The sequence below is a fragment of the Etheostoma cragini genome, chromosome 14 (assembly GCF_013103735.1).
Source record: "Etheostoma cragini isolate CJK2018 chromosome 14, CSU_Ecrag_1.0, whole genome shotgun sequence".
Taxonomy (NCBI): Eukaryota; Metazoa; Chordata; class Actinopteri; order Perciformes; family Percidae; genus Etheostoma; species Etheostoma cragini.
Genome location: NC_048420.1, coordinates 12868097 through 12889646, shown reverse-complemented (window position 1 = coordinate 12889646; position 21550 = coordinate 12868097). Strand labels below are relative to the sequence as shown.

The window sequence follows — 21550 nt, the reverse complement described above, 5'->3', positions numbered from 1 at the left end:
TTTAAGACGGCTTGCTTTGTAAAAAAATAAGTCCATCTTCTTCACCTAGATGGCTTAGGAGTGAAGTGGATGAGAGGCACTCCTTTGAACCCCATTCTCCCCTCTGGTCCCAATGTAGTCTGCTGCGTGCAACATCCTTCCCTGCTAGACTTGAACTAATGTAGCTTAGAAAATCATTTACATTAGGTAGTTAAAAAATAAGAGTTTCACCACCACACTATGTACACTCCAAATATGATGTCATGTCATAAAACGATTTTATTGCACCAGTGAAATAAGTAACATAAGTAGCTTTAACAGCTGGTCCGGTGGTTATGCTGTTAAAAGTACAGTAGCAAGACTTGGTATCTTCTTGCATTTGGCACTTTTGTAATCCCCTTAGCAACAGACATTGCAGCTATTCTATTTAACAAAAGTCTTGTAAATTTGTAGAGAGGAATTTGTGAAGCCGGTTAAGATCAGGTATTGAAACTAATTTGTTGCTTTAACAGCTTTCATTAGATGCCATAAAAATGTTAGTGTACACAAACAGCATTCTTTAAACTCATGAGCGCTGCTGCAATCACCATTATGGCTGTCCTGAAAAACTGAAAGAATTTTCCACCAAGGGTTCAATGCTCGAGGAATCCACTTTGTATTCAGCGTCATTGATACAGTATATGTGCTTTTTAAACCCCTTTGAGAAAAGAAATTGCCCCCTTGCTTGACCAAGCATGATGTGCAGATACTCAGAACAAGTAATATGCATTTAAATTGAATTGAGTATCACCGTCGGGACTGCCTGTTCTCCAGTACTCTCCTCCCCTCACCAGCTTTGATCGATCCTCCATCTAAGGCGTTTGGTGTGTAATCACAATTCCATGCACAAGGCATATATCACACGGCACCAGGGCAATTTCCATGACTTCAGCCAGCACAGTAGATTAAAGACAAAATCACCCTGATTTGAAAATGTAGCTCAATCGCAATGAAGAGAAAAGTCTTTAGAAAAGCACACATTCTGTCTGATATTGAAAACAGATTTACATTTGTAATACAAGCGTAATGTGTAAAAAGGAATTAAGTGAAGGGAAGCATATTTGTCAGACATAAAGCTTTTTTTTCCTTTACTGTAGGGTAAATAGTGCCTGTATTTTTCATTCTCTCTGCATTCTTCAGTCTCATATGTTCTGGGTGAAGAGAGACTGATTTAAATGTGACCCAGGGAGGATTGCAAAATAGTTTTTATTTTAACACAATGGAGTGCGGTAGTGAATACATCTGTTTGAAATGGGCAAAATGTTTACAGTTGGTGATAAATATTCAAGCACCTTGCTCGATCTCCTACCGGTTTCCCACTTCCCCTCACCACATGGCCTTGTGGGATCACAATGGAAATGCATAATTTAAATATAAATTGCCTGATTTGCATACACAATTAGTCAAGTTACAGGGTTGAGGGGAGCAAACAAAAAGCCCTCCTTTTGCTTTAACGTTTGGTTGGAATTCCAGCGCTTAACACCCGTGCGGCAAGGTTATTCATTACACCAAACAAGTATAAAATAACACATTGCTCCATCTCGCAGCACGTTTTCTGACTGATTATCTGGAAGTAATTAACTTCTGGGCATGTTTTTCAAATTAGAAGAAAAATACAGATTTTGTTTTCTTTAAATATCTTTCAATAAGATCCTTTCAACATTTGAAATGAAAACATCCCACATTGACCCATCTTCTTTACCTGAGTTAACATGGCACAGTCACTGTTACTTTCTGTCTCAATGATTAAACAAAAACAATTGATGTGTCATGTGTTAATGTACCCACTATCCTATATTTACTACATTAAAAAAATGTATGTCTGGTGAAATGTGGTATATGCCAGAGTACATGCAGCTGATTTAGGAATAAAAAAAAAGCTAATTGTGAATTCATTATCATCATCTCCAGAACTACAAAGCATGTCTTTTCTCAGATTTTGTCCTCACATAAAAATGAAGGAAGGCATCAGTTTTATGGTTATGGTTCCTTTCTTCCAGATGCATTTGAGGTTTAGAACAGCTTTTACCATAAATCATTTTGAAGGGCACAATCTGTACCACTGCAATCTGCACTGTTGTTTTAGAAAAATGTAACTGAATGTTTAGATTCAGAAAAAATATAAATAATGTAGCCTAGACAAAAGTAAAAACTTCAGTCAATTCTTACATTTAGCAGTGTTCTCAGGATGATACAATGCACACTACATTGCAGGTACTGGAGGCTTGACTTCCTCTGTCTCCACACTCTTTCCAGAAGAGGCTGTGAATGAGGTGAAGCGACAGGCCGTGTCAGAGCTACAAAAGGCTGTGTCAGAGGCCGAGCGAAAGGCTCACGAGATGATCAGCAGCGAGCGGGCCAAAATGGAGCGTACTGTAGCCGAGGCCAAGCGACAGGCTGCCGAGGACGCAATCTCCATAATCAACCAACAGGAGGACTCCAGCGAGGTAGGAGGATGCACTTCTACACATCAAAAGGTGTACCCTCCATCTTTCAAACACATCATGAAAACTGTCATCACCATCCTCTTGTTTGGTAGTTTCTTTGTTGTCACTTTGACTACACCTTAGTTACCAGCTGTTCTAGTGACTCCCAAATGACACGAATGATAGGATCTTCTCTACAAAGAAGCTTTCTGTTGTGTTATGTTTTATTTTATCCTATTATTAAAAGCAAATCATTGTGCACTTTCTTTATCAAAGAGATTGCTGATCATTTACAGCTTTAAAAGTGTTCCTGCAAAAAGAACGCATTTTATAGTCAGGAGGGAGAGCAAAGTAAAGCAAAACAAGGTCAACCAAGCATCTATTAGCCTTACATCACTCCTTCCTCTTTTTCTTTCCGACAGAGTAGCTAGCATGTTTAGAAAGGTGTTACCACTTCAGCTAAGAGGAAATAAAGGAAGAAGCTTTCATGTGCTAATCACCAATAGAGACCTTGGCGTTTAATTAGTTAAGTGAGAGAGAAATATAGCTCACATCTGTCATTAATTGTAGGAGTGATGTTTATGAGAGAGAAGTGCCCCAAAGGAAAACTTTCAGAAGCTGTTTGGAACCTTGTTCTTGTGTTTCCTGTGGATATGCAGCCGCCCTGACATGCTCTCCCTGCGGTTTCTGATATCAGAGGCCCTAAGTGTAATCAGAGATGGGTTTTTGATCTGCCTGTGGTTTGTTTTGAGCTTAAGTGTTGTAAAAGGAGAGGCTAGTCTTGTTAAAGTGCAGACTGGTGCACTGATGTCTGTTGCTAGATCTCTGTTGGTGGCATTTTGCTGTCAGTAACATATGATTATTGTTTTGTGTGAATAAAGGCATAAAATGAAACAAACAAGGGGTCCTAATTACCGTTTTATCGATCATCAGAAGTTCATCAGCTGAGCTGTCTAACTGTATGGATTATAAATCCTTCTCCTGTAATATTTTTCCTGTGAGTTAACTTTGTCTCAATCTGTCTGTCAGAGCTGCTGGAACTGTGGCCGCAAAGCCAGTGAAACGTGTAGCGGCTGCAACACGGCACGCTACTGCGGCTCTTTCTGCCAGCATAAGGACTGGGAGAAGCACCACCATGTCTGTGGTCAGACCCTCCAGGCCCAGCAGCAGCAGCAGGCCAGCCAGCAGCAGGGAGGAGTCCCAGGGTCAGAGACCCCTGCTCCCATCAGCTCCTCCGCCTGCACCCCAAGCAGCGGGACTGGAAGTCCGGCTGCTACCCCGCCTGCTGCTACTCCTCGCTCCTCCACTCCCAGCACCCCGTCCTCCTCTGCCCTGGATGGCACTCCGCGCTAAGAGACTCACACGGAGGATGGAGGCAAAGGACACCCCTTAACCCCACAAACAGCATGACTGTCTACATTGCCTTGCAGAGATACTAAGCTAACGTGGCCAACAGAGAGAGATGGCAATGCTTCTGTCTATCTTGCAGCGTAGTCATAGAAGGAGGAGGAGGCCCATTATCAGGTCATATTGACTTGCCATGACTTTAAAGAAACACAAAGATATTCTTTGTTCTGAATGAATGAATTTAAATATTGACATCCTTTTATCGTTACACTTGCTATTCTCGTTGTCCGTTTGTCGTCGTGCCTGTTGCTGTTAATGTTGTTGTCATCGTAGCTTATCTTATTGTTTCCTGTAAATATTTAGAGACTGAGCAGAGATAGCCGTGAACTTGAGACAAGTATATCTATCTGACCTCCCCTTTTCTCAAATGTTTTTTTTTTGTTGCATTTTTTAATTAATGCTTATTTCCTTCCTTTACCTAAGACATTAACCTCATTTCACCCAACAGCATACCAAGGGAACCTAGCTAGCAGAGCGAGTGAAGTCATCGATACTATTTGTAAAGAACGAGATTTGATTTAAATACCCTGACAGACAAACCAATGGATGGATGGATTAAAACGTTTGTTGCCTGGAGAGCGGAGAGGGATGGACTAAATCTCTGACCAGCAGACCGCACAAAATGGGCAGATGTGCAGCAGATTGCAAGCAGAGACAGCTGTTCAACCAATGTTATTTCCCTCTCCCTTGTAATAATATCCAGGTCAGTGGGCTGGGAAATACAAATCCGTCTCCCTGAAGGATGTAAAAAGGAAGAATTCTTGGACAAGTTACAAAACTTTGCCCACTGCACATGTGGAGGATGCACTGACTACAATTCGCACAGGCATGCTCGGTGGGTCACGGAAGCTGTCAAGCAGAAGTTAAAGTCGTCGTCCCACCGGCAAGACTGTCAAGTCACCACAACAGCAGCCACTAAGCCACGCAGAGCTAGAAGGTGTTGAGAACTCCATAGGATGCTCATTCTGCGCCGCAGACGCTCCCATCCTGTTCAAACTCTGAAAAACATTTTCATCTTTCTTCCTGTTCTCATTCTTTTTCTGTAGATGTCAGGGTGTTTAAGACTTCTGTCCTGTGGTGTCACCAATGGTTATTTATTGTATATGTGTTGGACAATTGTGACAATACATAGTACTTCAACCAGTCACAACTCTATGTCAGTCATAAGTCTCTCTCTCTCTCTCTCTCTCTCTTTCTTTCTCTCTCTCTCTCTCTCTCTCTCTAGTAAAAAGAGATAAAAAATGAAGTGTTATCTTATTTCTAAGCTGCTTTTCTATTCTGTGTAAGTGGTAGATCCCTCGTAGTTCTATGAGTTTTACTTTCCTTCGTCCTCAAGAAAAGACACAAGCTATATCTCAGAGCTGCTACTTGAGTCCGAGCCAGATCTTTTCTGAGAACTAGCATGTTGCGCGGAATGCTAATTTAAATGTTTTGTACAAGGGACATACATAAATGTATTTGCACTGTCACAGAGGTTATTTCAGCATGCTTCTTTTCAGCATACTTGTGTTGTCGGTATAGAGCCAAAACTCATCAACCATTTTGTATGTTATTAATAGAGTAATCTGTTTTCACATTTTGTTGGGATGGGGGGGGAGTTGGAAAAATGTAAAATCATCAAACACTTTTCTTTTTTCAACATAACAAAAGCGGCCATAACAATTTTTTGGAATAGTTACAGACAGTGCATGCACATTACTGAACGTTTGTTAAATATTTGTTATTTTTTTGAAAAAACTCAAAAGCAACCAAAAAAAAGTTAAAAAATACAAAAAAAATATTCTAACAAACTAACTTTCCAAATGCAGAGGTGTAGACTACGATTGACAGCTTTAACACTGCAAAGCACCAGGTAACACACAGTATTAACACAAGAGATAAACAAAAAAAAACACACACACCAAAAACAGCCAAAGACTGACACCAAGGACCAAAATCCTGATTTAAACGATTTTCAAAAGAGGTTTTTTCACACATATATTTGGTTATTATTTCACACATTTATGGAACAAAACCAACTTCAGTGTCCTTAAAGTTATTTATTTTAAACCTTCCTGGAAACACATGGCACTCGTCTTAGATTGTGAAATGAGTAGGGTGTGAATTCATCACAATGGACCTTTTCACAGCAGTGTTACATTTTAATGGAGCAATAATAACTGATGAACACTGATGACTTCTATTGCCATTTTGGAAGCAAAACTTTAAGATATGTTTTGATCTTGTTTGTACATTTTTGCATTACACAAATGCCAGACTAAGTGTCCATTTCAGCTTTAAGCAGTTAAGTTCTTTATTCTTAAAAGAGGTGAATGTGAGACTGGGCTTTCACACCATGGTCATTTGCAGTTGTTTTTTATTTATTTATTTCAAAGTATGTAATTTTTGCGGTTGGGATAGATAAATCAGTCGCAGCTTTGTTGTAAACCTTCAATGTAAATCAAACAAACCTCTCATTCGCAGTAAGAGAGCACTTATCCTGATGACGCACACAAAGGCTCTACACCCCAAACACCTTGGTGCTACACAGAAGCGCGTTACAAATTCTGACCTCAAGGAACAAGTAGAGGCCCACAAGGGTTCTGGGCTGTTTGCTCCCTCTGTACTTCCTCATCTCTCCCTTCTTGTCTAAATAAAATACCCATCTGCATTCTTGACTCTAAAGGGTTAAACAATCCAAAAAGGTGTCTGACACCCTACTAGCGACTCCTCAGAAGCTGTGAAGACAGCCAAGCTGTTTTAACACTAGTGTATTTGAAAGTATACAATAAATAATGTGTGTTCATCGCTGCAGGGCAAAACCTGGGTTTTAAAAAAAAGGAGAAAAAAAACGAAGACAACATTATCGCTCAATGGTCCATTGAGAAGCTCCATTTTTCTTTCTTCCCTCCTCTATGTGTGTTTTGCTACAAATTCCTCTGTGGCAAACAAGTCTCACTCTACCTCTTACAGCACGATAAGAGCATCAGTCACAGCGCTGATACTGGTCTAGTCTAAACCAAATGGGCACAAGAGAACAGGAAAATAAAAAACCCAAAGTTGAAGCTCATACAGCTGCAAAACCATATCATTACTTGGTAACAATGCAGACCTCATAAATAAATGAAACATAACTGAATAGAAACGAGAGAAGAAAAAAAAAATTTTGTTATGTTCCTTTATGCCTGTGGTGTTTTTAGAGTACATCAAGAGTTTCAATTGTTTGAACAGATTTAAAAACATTGTGCTAGTTTTAAAGAAACGTGTTGTCGATTCCTATTTCGATGATACAAGCTGGGGTCACAGATAAGAAATGTTGTTTCTCTCTCGCTCTTTCTCCTCTCCCGTTTCCCCTCCACCTCTTTCTCCTCTTTTTCTTCTCTGTTGTGAAGATATCCTAAAGCGCTTGTCGACTTGTCAGCGGGGGTAAATTCAAAAGAGGGGATTTACAAAAGTCAAAAGCTTGTAAAAAAAAAAAGAAAAAAAACGAAAATGAAAAAAAAAAATGAAGGCTATGAATTTAGGCATGCCTGTTTTTCACAATAGGGGAAAATGTAATTTAAATTTCCTACTTATCAAGAAACATTGTGGAAATGTGTGGGGCCAACAGTGAACAACGAAGGCCGTAGCATTAATCTGGGGGAGGGAGTTGAGCTTCACAGGTGGGAGTTTTTTTATTTTATTTTATTTTTTGGGTTCTCGAGAAGATTTATTGTGAAAAAAGAGCTCAAATGATTTGAAGTTGTTGTGCAATACTTAATTGAGACATGAAAACCACAGGTTAGTGGTAGGCTGACACTGGGCGGTCTCTCCATCGCCTAGAGTCAGTGTCCTCTAGAGAGCTTTCCAGTCTACTATGTCAGAACTGTGGTTTCTTGTTTTTTAGTTTTTTTTGTTGATTTTTTTTTTAATTCTTTTTTTGGGCTGTAAACTATGGTCTGTCAGTCTGTGAAACTTTGCAGTATAATTCTGGTATTGTTGTTCTCTTAACGGTGTAATAAATATGTTAATACCTGCCTTGGAGACTTCATTACATTACATTACATTACATTACATTACATATTCAAGCTCGGCAACAAAATCCAGGTAAACAACAGCATTTCTCTAATTAAAAGGGACACTCCACTGATTTCACAGTTGATGTGCAGTTAACATGTCACAAGTTGCAGTATGAGAAATGTAGAATTTGGCAGCAAGTGTTTTTGGAGCTTGACCATTTTGAAAAAAATAGGTGAGGCACTTGGCCTCTGCTGCTTTAGATTTGACTATTCTTTTTTTTATCTCTCCCCCATCTTCATGACAGTGTTATAGGCCTACTAAATTCTGTGTGTATCCTGCTCTTTAACATCCTGAAAGGTCCTTAAGCTTGATATGCACATAAGGTGCAAGGTCAGATGAGGCGTTTTCCACCATGTTGAACAGACAGGGGTGGAAGTAACACATAAAAATAATGTAACTAACATTCTCTAGTCACTTTTGTGTAGCCTTTTTGAGTAGGCCTTTTTTCATCAATAATTCAATTTTACCAGACCTAATTTTATTCTGTTTTACCCCAAATAACTAATTATCTTTGCTATATTTCAAGTTTCTTCTCTCACATTCAAAAGAAAAGTCACATGGAAAAAAGTCTGATGAACTCAGTGAAAAAGGAATAAAAGAAAGGGGATAAATCAGCTTCAGAAGACTATCAGGGTAAGCCAATCAGAGGCAGATTGGGGCGGGTCAAGCCTTCGCCTGTCACTCAGGAAACATCCTTTCAAGCATCCAACGACGGGGTGCAAGCTATTGGTGCAAGACGTGCGAGCAGCGGTTGGACTTGCACCCGGGCGGGACTAGAACTGTCAACAGTAGTCTACAAACAATGCACAACGATGCATTTACATGAAAGATCACGTGCATTGGGTTATGGTTACTAATATTGCACCTCGTATGGCATTGCTATAAAAGATTGCATCTAGGCCTACCTTAATAATCACTGATTTAATGCACAACCCGGCGCGAACGCTAAGTGATTCAAATCAAACACATCTATAATGTGGCGCGTCATCAACAGGTGCACGCTGGGTCTGGCTAATAGCTTATAGCTAAATGCTAATGTGCTCATGGTGGACCCTGCAGTGGTGACTTCTGGGTCCATTGAAGAACGTTTACCGTCGCTGGGGTGTCTGAGGACTTTCTTTGGTTTGTGACAGAGACACTAAGTGGACTGGTTATAGGCCCATATTATGCACTGAGAAGAAATGAGCAGTTAAGCTGAACCTAGAGCAGATTGATGAGGACGCAGTGCTCCAATGACGTTCACACAGGTGAGTACAATGACAAACCACACTGTCATACCGTCATTTTGGAAACCGCCTTCGTGGAATTGGAAGGATGCGGCCGAATAAGACTTCAGAGGCTGCGACTTCCGAAAGCTGCAGTCCGAGATAGAGCTAGCTAGTGAACTCATTCTCAGAACGTCCACAACTATAGTAACCTGGCAACGTAGCGTTGTGTGCGCGCGCTAGCTACATGATGCGGAAAAACTGCAGCTCTTTTTTTTTTAGCTAGCTATGTGTGAGTTTATATTTTTACACACCTCCTGATGTTGCTTTGGTGATGTTTAATTCTACTGTTGATTGTATAAGAATTGTTATGCTGTTTACTTTATGTAGCTCAATATTGCTTGTTTTATGGTTGCACTCGCGGTAGTGTCAGTAGCTCTTTTAAGTTATAAATTTAGATTTTAATGTAACTGATCTTGTTCCAGTTTGTATAGATTCAGCTGGTTGTGCTGTAGAGGTGACATCCAGGCTTTAAGAAGTGGAAAATCTGTTGTCTTTTGAAGACAATAGCTGAAACCCAAAGCATGGTTGCTAAGCTCATGCACAGTTTCTTCAATTGTTTTTTTCCCAGGTTCCTTGCTTTGGACTTGATTGTCTTTATGAAGGAGCTCAGTGTCTTTCTACCTTTCCAATGGCTTGTTCATCCTTTAGCTAGAGACACAGTTGAAGTTTGGAATCTGCACATCTTTTATTTTTATAAATTGGACTTATGATTTACACCTCATACATTTTCTGCAGCTTTCTAATATTTGGAATCTATAGATGGACAAAAAAATCTGTATTTTTATTTAAAAGAAAGGATGTGAAAGAACATCAAGACAAGGTCGCATAGCTGTATCTAGGAAATAAGTCGAGCTTGGAAAATGGAAGTCATTTTTACAAACGGAGGTAAAAAGAGTGAAGGGCTTATTAATTAGGCTATATTGTATTATTTTTCTGTGGGATAGAAGGTCGCGATGGAAAAAGATTTCAGTGTTTTCATAATTTGAGAGTTCAAGGCATCAGACAATTTAAGATTTTTGTATGAATATCGAGTTGTTCAAAGGAGGATAAAAACACTGCACTGAAAACATAGCACTGGAACCATGAAATGTTTGTTTATTTACTTTAAACAATGGACTTAAACTGATTTTAAGCACCTTTTTTTTTTTTTTTTTTTTTTTTTTTTTTTGCATTTTCAGGAAATACAAAAATGCTTTTTCCGCATTTCTGTATTATTACAAGTTGGATTTATTTTGGCTGTCCAAAACAATCCCAATATCCCATTTGACTTCAGTGTTGATGTGAACTAGTCAGGTCCAGTAACAGTAACAAAAAGACAGTTACACATGTCAGGGAGCATGTCTTCAAATTTCATGATACTGTCTGACTGGCTGTAAAACTATTTCATTGGCCATTTTATAAGTTATGTCTTAAAATATCCTCCCTATTTGCAAGTGGGCTCTTAAGAGAACAAAGATCAGCCGCCGTACTTGACATGAATGAGTAGAGGTAGCTAAACTAAATGATTGATTTTGATGGTGCATGACAGTCTCAGGTGGCCAAGTGTTGGGGCTTGCTAAGCTCGGGTTATTTGAAAGTCAAAACATAATAACATTCAACTATGACCCTTAAAGTAGTTATATCTTTTCACAATATGTTTTGGAGATGTAATATAGGAAACAAATCAGCGTACTGTGAGAAATGTTTCCTTTTTTTCCAGTTTCATCTTAAACACTTGATTATACAAGCAGTGTAACAACCTCATCCGGTGCCTTAAGCATGGTGACAGGGCTTAAGGACGTGTTAAAATTAAGCACTGATATACATTACAACAAAGCTGTTTAGACAGCCTTTGATAGAGCCATTTATATGCCGCTTTGTCACCAGTACAATTAACCTTCAAACTAAAACCTAACCTCAGGTTTTTGCCTGACAAGATTGTGTTGGACCTTAAATAGCTGGGATCAGCTGCTCTCCTCCTAAATGAATGACAGTGAAGCCATAAAGCAGCTCGTAAGTTTTGGAAGCCCCCCCCCCCCCCATCTTTATCTCTGTGTTTAACCACTTTGGAGTTGATAAAGCTCAGGGATGAGTTGGACTGCCGGGATATTCCTGCCACATTCTTCCACATAAAGTTCATTGTTACCAGAGCTCTTTTCTTCTTCCCCTCATCTCCCCGTCTCTCCCTCCCCACACTGTCTTTTCTCACTCTCTCTTATCAAGCCAGGCAGAAGCAGACAGCAACTTGAATTAAACCCTGGTTGGTGGGGGGGGGGCTGCTTGGAGCCGATAACAATACAAAATGGATTTTCTCAAACAGAGAAAAACAGCTGTCTCCATTATTTGAATGCTTCACCTTTCCCCGCTTCATTAATTGGCTCTTTGATCACAGGCAGAGGTGCACGGCGACTGATAAGGAATAGGTTATTAGTAAAGTAGCCTGGAGGACCGCGAGGCGGCCGGCCGTGCCGGGCTGCAGGAGATGAGATAAAGGCGTGGTAATGCCGGCGTGAGAGAGTGCCGGTGAGTGATAGGGCCGTGCCGGCTGGCCCTCGTGCTCCGGCTTTGGCTCACGGGCGACAGGAAAGAGAGCAGCAGCAGCAGGACAAAGTGTGATATAGCAGCTAATGCAGGATTGGGATTCAGCTTGTGGGGGGATAGAGCGTATGATTTGATTCCATAACGACATGCTCTTTAAAGTGGTAGATCTCTCTCTCCCTCCTCGTCTGCCCCTGCCTCTGAAATCAAACTGTTTGACAGTAAATTTCCTCTGCGCTTTTCATATTGGCCTGAAATTTGGTTAATGTCAGGCCTATGATAGCCCGCGAGGAGAAGAACTAGAATGAGAGGGGAAATGACACTAGCCCATCTAGGGCCTTTAAAAAGATAGGCGGCTCTTTTGATGTTGCACACAGCTAAATTCACTGCATTAAATCTGATGGAATTTTCACTGTAAGCCTGTTTATGTATTTTTTCACATCCATGGACAAGGGGCAATTTGCCACACTTCTCAGCGGAGGAAAGGCATCTTCAAGAAGTCACTATCTTGTAATCCCCTCTCTCTCCCTCTCCCTCTCTTCAAGAAATAGGACTGGAGGGGACAAGCAGGATATTTGTGTTTTGTAAAGCGTAAGAAAAGAGGGGAAGTGTTGATATTAAATTACCGAACACAAGGTTATCTAGTTCCTGCACATGGCTAGGCTGCCCTGGGCCAAGGGTAATCTGCTAATAGTGTTCACACCGAATGACATTATTAAGGAACTGGGCCCATGTGTCAGGTCTCTCTCTCTCTCTCTCTCTCTCTCTCTCTCTCTCTGACACACACAAGGAACAGTACAGGGTGAAAGTAAAATAGCAAAAGAGACAGGGGCAGAGATGGATGAGGAGAGCTGGAGAAAGAGATAGGAGTGGAGGAACCAGACTGAGAGAGAGACAGAAAGAATGAGGGGAAGCATGAGGAAGTCAGGGGTAAAGGATAGAAGTTTAAAATGCTTTCTTTTTTATCCGTGGCATTTGTTTAGAAATGCCCTGCAAATATCAAAGTTCAAAATGATTTATGACTCTGTGAAAACATGACAAAACAGCTATGGAGGGAACCGTGACCCACTAAACCGCACTGAGGAAGGTCATGCATCAGGGGAAGTTTGATAGTCCAACAGAAGTGGTACCATGCAAGAACAGACGAAAGTCAGACACAAACTTGCAATTACACCACAAACCCTTGCTGTGTGAGGAACGCCGTAACCTTCCGTCTCCTCAGCAGCGCAGTGCAGTGTGTTCTGCTGTGGCATATACAGGCCAAGGACAAAAGCCTTTGCAGCTATCAATGTCAAGTAAGGGCCTCCATATAGTACCTAGCAGGTGGGGGGGGGAGAAAAAAAATCACTAGGCTTCCTTAAGCCCCTGGGGGATAGTGAAAACTTACCAAGACGATTCAACAGAAAAAAAAAGAGAAAAAATGTATCTTCAATTTTTTTTTTTTTACACTCACTGTGTGTGGGTGTGTTTAAGTGCCGACGTGAACATCTTGGTAGGACGTAAGTTCAGGAGGTCTCTTCCCATGCAGGCAGCCAGCAGAGAGTAGGTGATTGATGGTATATGAGGGCTGAATGAGAAGCGGAGGCCAACACACTGTATACTGCCTACTGTGGCTTTACCACATGATGGATGGCACCCTGAGACACAGGACCCACACATACACATGATACTGCTCCTAGTGTATGTGTGTACATGCTTATATGTGTGGTCTGTATGGGGTAGTGGATGTAAGACGTGCATATTAATATGGAAAGATTTATTTGGTATTTCTGTAATTGCTTCATGTGTATAAGTGAGTGTCCTTCATGTACCAGGTAATACACTTCTCTCTGACTGTGCATACCACTGACATTAGCTGATTTCCAGTTATCAGTTTACTTCATTCAGTAACTTTGGAAGCGGTTATCTCATGTAGTATTTTCTCTCTGAAGCCATTCTGTTCCACTGTAAAACCCACTGAGCATCCAAAATCACATCCAAAAACAGTTTACCATAACACACAGTGGGACCTCACACTCCATCAGTCATCTTGAACCCCACTGTTTCCTGTTCAGTGGATCTCTCCCATACATGCAAACACCATGCAGACTTCTCCTATAGACGCTGCATGAGGCCACGTATAAAACCTACAGCATATGGATAGTTTGGAAATTGTATTTTATCTTCCAGGTAAGTTTGATCTGTGATAAATTGGTCCGCCCATTAGAGCCTAACCTTGACTGCAATGTTTGTGCATGCAAGAAAACAGACAGACTTTGAACATACAAGTGATTAGGGCAGCAACTACCAATTATTTTCATCACTGTTTTTTAAATTAATCAGTTAGAATGGTGAACAATGCCTGTTATTAAAATGGTTACCGATTAATTTTCTGACTAATTGTTTCAGCTCCAAAAGTTGTTACTTTATATCACGTGATTCTGATACAATATAACGACCAAAAGAAATTATTTTATTTTATTGCATAAAAACTTTATAAATTGTACATTATAAAGTTTTGCTTCTATACATTAATCAATAAATATTATTGTATTTTAAACCTTTTTAATATTTCTGTCTGCATTCTGAGCAGTAATTAATAAACCTGTATTAAGATACACAATGAATGGTAGTGTGTTTCCCTGAAATAACTCATTTTGGAGGCACGTAGAGTTCTTAAACATGACGGTATACTTTTGGCTAAATCATGTGTTTTAGCCATTTATCAGAAATTGACTGTAGAGTGCCACATTGAACATTTAGAGAATATGGGACTGTCTGTGAAGTACAGTATTTTTTACAATCCTGAATGAAGCACCAAATTAGGGTTGTAAATCAGCAGGTATTTTTTTTCTTCACTCAAAACTTCTCAAGTTTGCTGCTACACTGCTTTCTCCTGGCATACTCATATAAGTCCACTCCTGTTTATTAAGGGACAGTGAAGAGCACGTATTCAAGTTTATGTAAAAATAAAAATAAAGTCACTTAGACCAAGTGTGTCTGATTAAACTTGGCTTGCCACCACAACAACACCATAGATTACCGGTACTACAGCTGTCCGGACTTCCTGATCATCCTTTACACTGTCTGGCCCCACCTCCATCTCCCCCCCCCGCACCACAACCAGCACCACCACCCCCGGCTATCCCAGCTGTTGTGCACCTGGATGCTGGCCTGAGAGAGGGATAGGAATGCATGCCATCCATCTCTCTCTCTCTCTCTCTCTCTCTCTCTCTCTCTCTCTCTCTCTCTGTGTGTGTTTGTGTAGACTAAAGTGTATATATCTTTGGGTTGGTGCTGCTACAAATGCCCTGCATTTAATGGTGGTTTTTAATTCTAAATAAATATCATGAGTTGAGGCACGTCATGACTATCAAGGTTGTGCTAAAATAGAATCTGATTATGCATGCAGAGAAGTCAGTATTCAACTCCAGTCTGAGACTGGGAAGGATCATTTTTGCCAAAATCCATGAGATGGCAAAAAGAAGTTTGGTATGCTAAATAATCCCTAAAGGACTCTGAGAGTTTACCAATACACAAAGTTATTGAATATGAAACAGGTCATCTTCCATGTATAGACTGAATCACCATGGCATTGCACTAACACAAAAATCACTTTGAGTAGACAAAGAGCAGTTGATTTTGAAATGCTGGGAAATGTGAAATCGGCAAACTTGAGTATTTCTGTTGTCATTTTCAGTTGTAACTGTACCATTTTAAAATATTTAGTTAGACTTGGAGGTCCAACCTATCTGACGTTTCTGCTTTGCTTATTTTACCGATCTGTGTTGCTTTGCTCACGTCTCTGACAAACCAAAGCAAGCATGCATTTTAGATAAATGAGATCAGAGTAGATCCAGTTGTTCATTGTCCCCGTTTTCTCAGTGCCGTTAAATTGTAAATAAGCAAGGGGTTCCTACCTGGCAATCATTGTAAAAAAAACAAAAAAAAAACAACATTGTGATTGGGTCTAAAATGCAGTACCTTCTTGGCTAGCAATTATGTGTTTCTTTGTGTTACTATGAACTATATCTTTATGAACCTTGTAATGCTGGTGTGTTTGTAGATGTAAAACACAGATAAGTACAATTTAACACTTTTAAGCACATTTGTATCCGATTGTGTGCAAGGCCTTCAGAAGAGATACACATATAAGCATTGTTTACACCCACAGAACCTTTATTTAAAATTATATATAAGAGTACCTCTAATTTTTTGAAGTTGGCTTCATTAGTTTCTTGAAGTCCTAAGTTGAAATGGATAACAGTACACACCTTATTGAGTCCTAAATGGAGAGGGAGAGATTATTATTGTTTGTCCTAGTTGTCAGAAATAAAGTTTTCATATTAACGAGATGAAGAAAGCATGACAGGACCACTGGAATATTTATCACTTCATGAGTTTGTCCCTATGGACAGTATAAAATTAATTTATTCCATTGCTATTTATTAATAAATGTGTTTAAATGTAATAGAAGCACCGCAGGCACATCAAGCCATCATCTTGATTAAAAGCTATTTTTATTGGTGAAGGGTTTGTTTGTGAAATAAATTTTTCATTCTAAATGTCACATTTTGTTTTGCAATGCATATTCGCTGAGATATTTTGCTGAAATATACATGGGACCTCTTTGCTGTCCCATGGCACACAAATTTGATTAGTGTGAGAGGGATGGAAGATGGATGAAGATTGTCTGGGGTTGGTTGTCTGGAGACCAGGGGGAGGTTTCAACATTGTTCTATATCTGCGTGAAATGTCTCAGATCGGAAATGGCAGCTCCCTTATGGATTAAATCCAGACACATCCTGCATACTAATGCGCAAACTGAACAGACCATACAGAGAAGATGTGTGCATGTCGCAGCAACAGACATTTATACATAGGGAAACCAACCCGAAGTAGGCCTAAACTTGTGTTACTAGTGTTAGTCTAGGGTGTTACTTTGGGTTCATTGGGGGGTTTTAGTTGTGTGTTTGCAACTTAATGTAGTAAGTCCTAAGTGTTTATATCCAGAGTTCAGCAGAATTAATGGGGAATCAGGACATGGCCAACTACAATGCTTGATCCCCTAGATCATTTCTAAAGGGGATATTGAAATGACAGCACTCTTGAAGGTCCAAGACAAATTTGTCTGTGGAAACAAATAAATGGATCAATTAATGTCTTTGTCGAGCTCATACATCAAGGCATGTTTTAGAGTCTACTTTTTGCCTTGCATTGGTCAAAACTTGCTTAATGCAGCATTCAGGACACGAGTGGTCTATGTACTACCGACCTCTGTCTAACTACAGGTTTTTACAACCATACTGTTACCATTAGCAGGTTAAACCAACCCTAACTCTACAGTTTCTTGACAGAAAACTGTACTTTGAGTTGATGTGTCCTGTTGTGTTGTGCGACTTAGCTTAGTGTACAAAAAGGGCTCACTCTCACATAAATATAAGACCAAGGGGAAGATAAGAGTTTCATTTTCACTTTTGAAAAGGAGCTATGTACAGTATTGTAAGGAAACTTCTTTATCAACAACCAAAAGACACAGGTTAAAACAGTAAAAGCCTAATTTGTCTGTGGAACTTGACCTAGAATTCTACAGCTTCTCCAGTCGTTCAGTTACTCTTTAAACAACTCGGCCAGCTAAGAATTGCTTTGTTAGCTTGTGAGTTTTAGTCAGACCCACAAAATATCCTAGCCAAGTCAAAGAACTTCTGCCTCCCACACACACAATATACTGCTCTCATGGGTTTATCATAATTTAAGATAATTTCAGTACATTATAATACAGCTTTAATTTTCCTGCAAATAATATCCCAAAAAGTAGGTAGATTAGATCCCAGTGAATCCTGGCTTGACTATTTTCTTAAATGGGGTCAAATAGCTACTGGCAGACCATCATGTAACGTTTGCCTCCATCATACCTTCTCTCTCTCTCTTTCCTCTGACATCTTGGATTCATCTCTTCTTGCAGCTCATCCTTCTCACCCGTTCTTCTCTCTACTGCATCATCTTGTATTTATCATTTCATCTGTTGTTTTCATCTCTGCTATTACTCTTTTTCAAGTGACATCTTGCAGTTGGAAGTCCATCCTTTACTATTCTAATATGTTCTATCCTCTCACTGCCTCTCTTTCAAATCTACAACAAATGTTTGACCAAGCTGTTCCACACTGTATTATTCCGCGCTGAGTGTGAGCCTCCGTCATCAGACATGTATGTCTGACATGATGCATTGGCTCTGTTTAATTATAGAGATGCTGAATAAATATTTACAGATGGCCGATCCGTCTTCTCACGGCCTGCCTTACAAGTGTGATTTATGAACAGTCAGTTAATACGGTAGAAATGGCTGTCATTGTTTCTGTACGGAGGCTGGATACTATACACTGCGTGTATGTTTTACAACCTGCTATGTGGTGTTTCAGGTCTTAGAAACTGCTGCCATAACACATGCAATTGGCAGCTACTGTGAGTCTAGATGGAATTTGTTCTGAGTTTTAAACAGGTTCTTGAGACTGTTTCAGCCTGAAAAGGTCTTGGCGTTGTTTTAGCCTCAGATATTATATTGGCAAGGGTAAAGAGAGAATGAAATCTAGAATGGAATATTTTAAAGCTGTGAAACACCCTGAAATGACCCCACTTGGTGTGTGGTTTCCACTTTACCTTCCCCAAACAAAACTTTACTACTATAATATACCTACTATATATATATATATATATATACTATACTATATTAATCCAAAGGGTCACTTTATCCCTGGTTCACTATTTAAAATTATCTTGTTAGTAAAGTAAGAGCAATTTGTTAAATATAGACACACTTGAACATAAACCATGTCAACATCAGATGAATAAAGTTCATTAAAAAACTCCTTTTTGATTAATTTTAAATTAATGCAACCCCAAAAATATTTTTCCTTTTTAAGGGGGGGGGGGGAGGGTGAAAACTATATTATACTTTACCTAATTCAAACCAGAGGGAATTGGATCCTGAAGCCAAACCTCAGAGAGTCAAGCTAATCGGGTTTGGGCTGAAATTCAAAGCTCTAGATTTTCAACCCATGGTTTCACAGCACCTTCGTGGGCGGCTGTGTGGAATGGAGGAGCTGCTAGTTATGATGAACTACTGGTATGCAAATAATATGCTTTTACATACAGTGTGCTTGGAGAACTTTCTGAGATGAAAAAAAAAGTGACTTGTAAATAAACTCACTTTCACTCAGTGACTTACTTTACTCAGTAAAGCCGGTGAGTGAATGTAACATCTTTTTAAAGATTAAATTTGCATAGAAATGTACAGCATGATGAAAAACTTAATCCACTTTAGATCCTCTTTCACACAGTATAGCATAGTTATCCACTTGCAGCTCAATTGTTAAAAGATTTTTTCAGATATACAGTATTTTCAGTAAAACATAATTTTTTGTGTGTAATATCACTTTAAACTGTAGGTTAAAGTTTCAAAGTAGTTTAACCTACATGCCAACCTATTTATTTAAGGACTAAAACTTGAGTAGACGCTCGAATATTCATCCCAATGTAGTCGAGCTTCAGACTTTATGAGTGACATTTATGTGAGGTCTGAAGTGGAGCAAGTTGAATAGCACTGTGTTGTGCAATGACTTCGGCCGCTGGGAGAGAAGTACAGTAAAAACACATTAAGCTTTTCACTTTGGAACTCACTGGAGGCCTGCAATGTCTCCTAATGCCCTCCTTTTTATGTAGCACGACAGAGTGCCTGTGTGTGCACGGCATTTTTATAAAGTGTGTGCGAGGCGGTCCACTTGCATGAGTACCTGTGTGTTGGTGTACTTGCCTGCCTGCTGGTGCTCCACAGCCATCTGGTATCTGGTCAGTCTAGTACGTCTCTGGAGGGCACCTGGCCAGCAGCTTGCTCACCTGGCTTTGCAAGCCCCTGCCAACCACCACACCTGGCCTGTCCAACACATAGGGAAAAGGGAACAGATTGCAGAATGCAGCCAAAAACATTGTTACATTGCAGTATGAAGTAATGCAGTGTTACATACATTATACACATATATTTGCACTGTTATGTATGCTACAAGTGTGATATTTTTAAGTACATTAGAAAGCACAAAAGGGGCACCTGGGTTACTCACCTGGTAGAGCATTGCCATCTTATATAGAGGTTCACTCCTCAACACAGCGGCCACAGGTTCAACTCTAACCTGCGTCCCTTCTGCGGCCATCTGTCCCATAAAAGTAAAGGCCTAATATGCCCAAAAAGTAATCTTTAAAAAGAAAAAGCACAAAATGTTGATTTCTTTTTTACCAGCCTCACTGATCATTCCCTAAACTCTCAACAATATAATATATAAGATTCCATAATGTTGACTTCTGCTACATCTGTCCCAACAGTTTGTGCCAGTCTGTGCCAACCCATCCATTTAGCATATGATGGCACTTCCTTCCTGCAGGTTGTCCTCTGCTATCAATTATTCTCTCCTCTCCCTGCAAGAAAGATGCTCTTTGTCCATCGCACGCACGCACGCAAACACACACACACACACACACACACACACACAAGCGTACGCACACGCCACAGACGCAGAGGGACAGACACCTGCAGAGTGTTTGTCACCTCTTCTGTTGGCATCTGCGACCGCACGGCATTGTGGGAGAGACAACCATCTGGTGTCGGCAAGGCTGGATTGGAAGGGGGCAAGCGGGCGTGATGCATCATGCTGCTCTTTTCTGTTGGTCTGAGCTGTGTGAAGTGTTGTGCCGTTATGTTTTAGTTGTTTTCAATCCTATTGGCGTCACTCGGCTAAAATATTATAGCAACAGGACAAAGGGAAACTAAATTTTGCATTTGATAAGCTACAAATGCAACTGCGCCTCCAATGTTAGAATTAATTCTCCTGAGGGCACTACTTTTTTATGTGCAAATTAAACAAAAGCAACGTCCCATACAGATTGTTTTGGATTCATTAAAACCGCATGCAAATAGTTGCCTTTTGTCAAATTGAACACTCTCCTAATTATCTTGGAAATGTTTACCTCTCTTCACAGGGAGACAGCACATGAATGCTTGATTGACGTGACAGTGGCTGCAAAGTTTCTTCAATTATCCTGGCAAGGTTACGATAGCTGCCTCTTGATTCACAGCAGGTCCTTGTCATTCTGAACACAGAAATAATAACTCCTTTCTCTACCTACGCTGCTGTAACCTATGAATTTTAAGTCAATTGTATATAAAAGATGGACAGGGAGTTAGACCCATTAAAATGATTAAGATTTAAAACGTGGAGTGAGCTGAGGGCAGCTTTCACTTTGTTTTTGTCGATCTGTCAGTTAGTCTACCAATTTGGTCCAGAGACTGAAATATCTCAACAGCTATGAAAACTGCCATGCATATGTGTACAGCCATTCATGGTCCCCAGAGGAGGCAATCCTGCTGACCTGTTCTAGTGCCACCATGAGGGTGACATTTTTGTGTGATTCTTCATCAGCCCCAACTGTACCTTGTGTTACATGCTAACAGCACCGCTGCTACCTATTTTGGTGCCATAAGCATAATTCCTTTTATATCATCAACAGCCATTTCCTGTCCCAATGCAACAGAGCTGGCTGATGTTAGCATTTAACTCAGAACTGCAAAGACGAATCAATAAGTTGTCAACTATTAAATTAATCGCCAACTATTTTGATAAGTGGTTTGAGTTATTTTTTAAGAAAAGGAAAAAATAATTTGATTCCAGCTTTATAAATGATGATATTTTCCATTTATTCACTCCTCTGTAACAGTAAATTGCATAGACTTGTGGAATTCTTTTCACCCTTTTCTGCAATTTTATTGTTGAAGAAAATACACTCACCGGCCACTTTATTAGGTACACCTGTCCAACTGCTCGTTAACACTTAATTTCTAAGCAGCCAATC

The 21550-nt window shown here is 39.9% G+C and overlaps 1 protein-coding gene across 5 annotated transcripts in view; it reads left to right on the top strand.

Annotated features, from left to right (window-relative positions):
- runx1t1 (RUNX1 partner transcriptional co-repressor 1) overlaps positions 1 to 7846 on the top strand; it is a 56231-nt gene extending 48385 nt beyond the window's left edge. For 3 of the 5 annotated variants that reach the window (XM_034892106.1, XM_034892103.1, XM_034892102.1), the window contains exons 10-11: positions 2233 to 2465; positions 3474 to 7846. In XM_034892106.1, coding sequence (XP_034747997.1) covers positions 2233 to 2465; positions 3474 to 3797 — 557 coding nt within the window. In that variant the 3' untranslated portion in view covers positions 3798 to 7846. The remainder of the gene's footprint in view (positions 1 to 2232; positions 2466 to 3473) is intronic. The other 2 variants (XM_034892105.1, XM_034892104.1) reach the window with 1 other exon arrangement.
- Positions 7847 to 21550: the final 13704 nt, after the last annotated feature.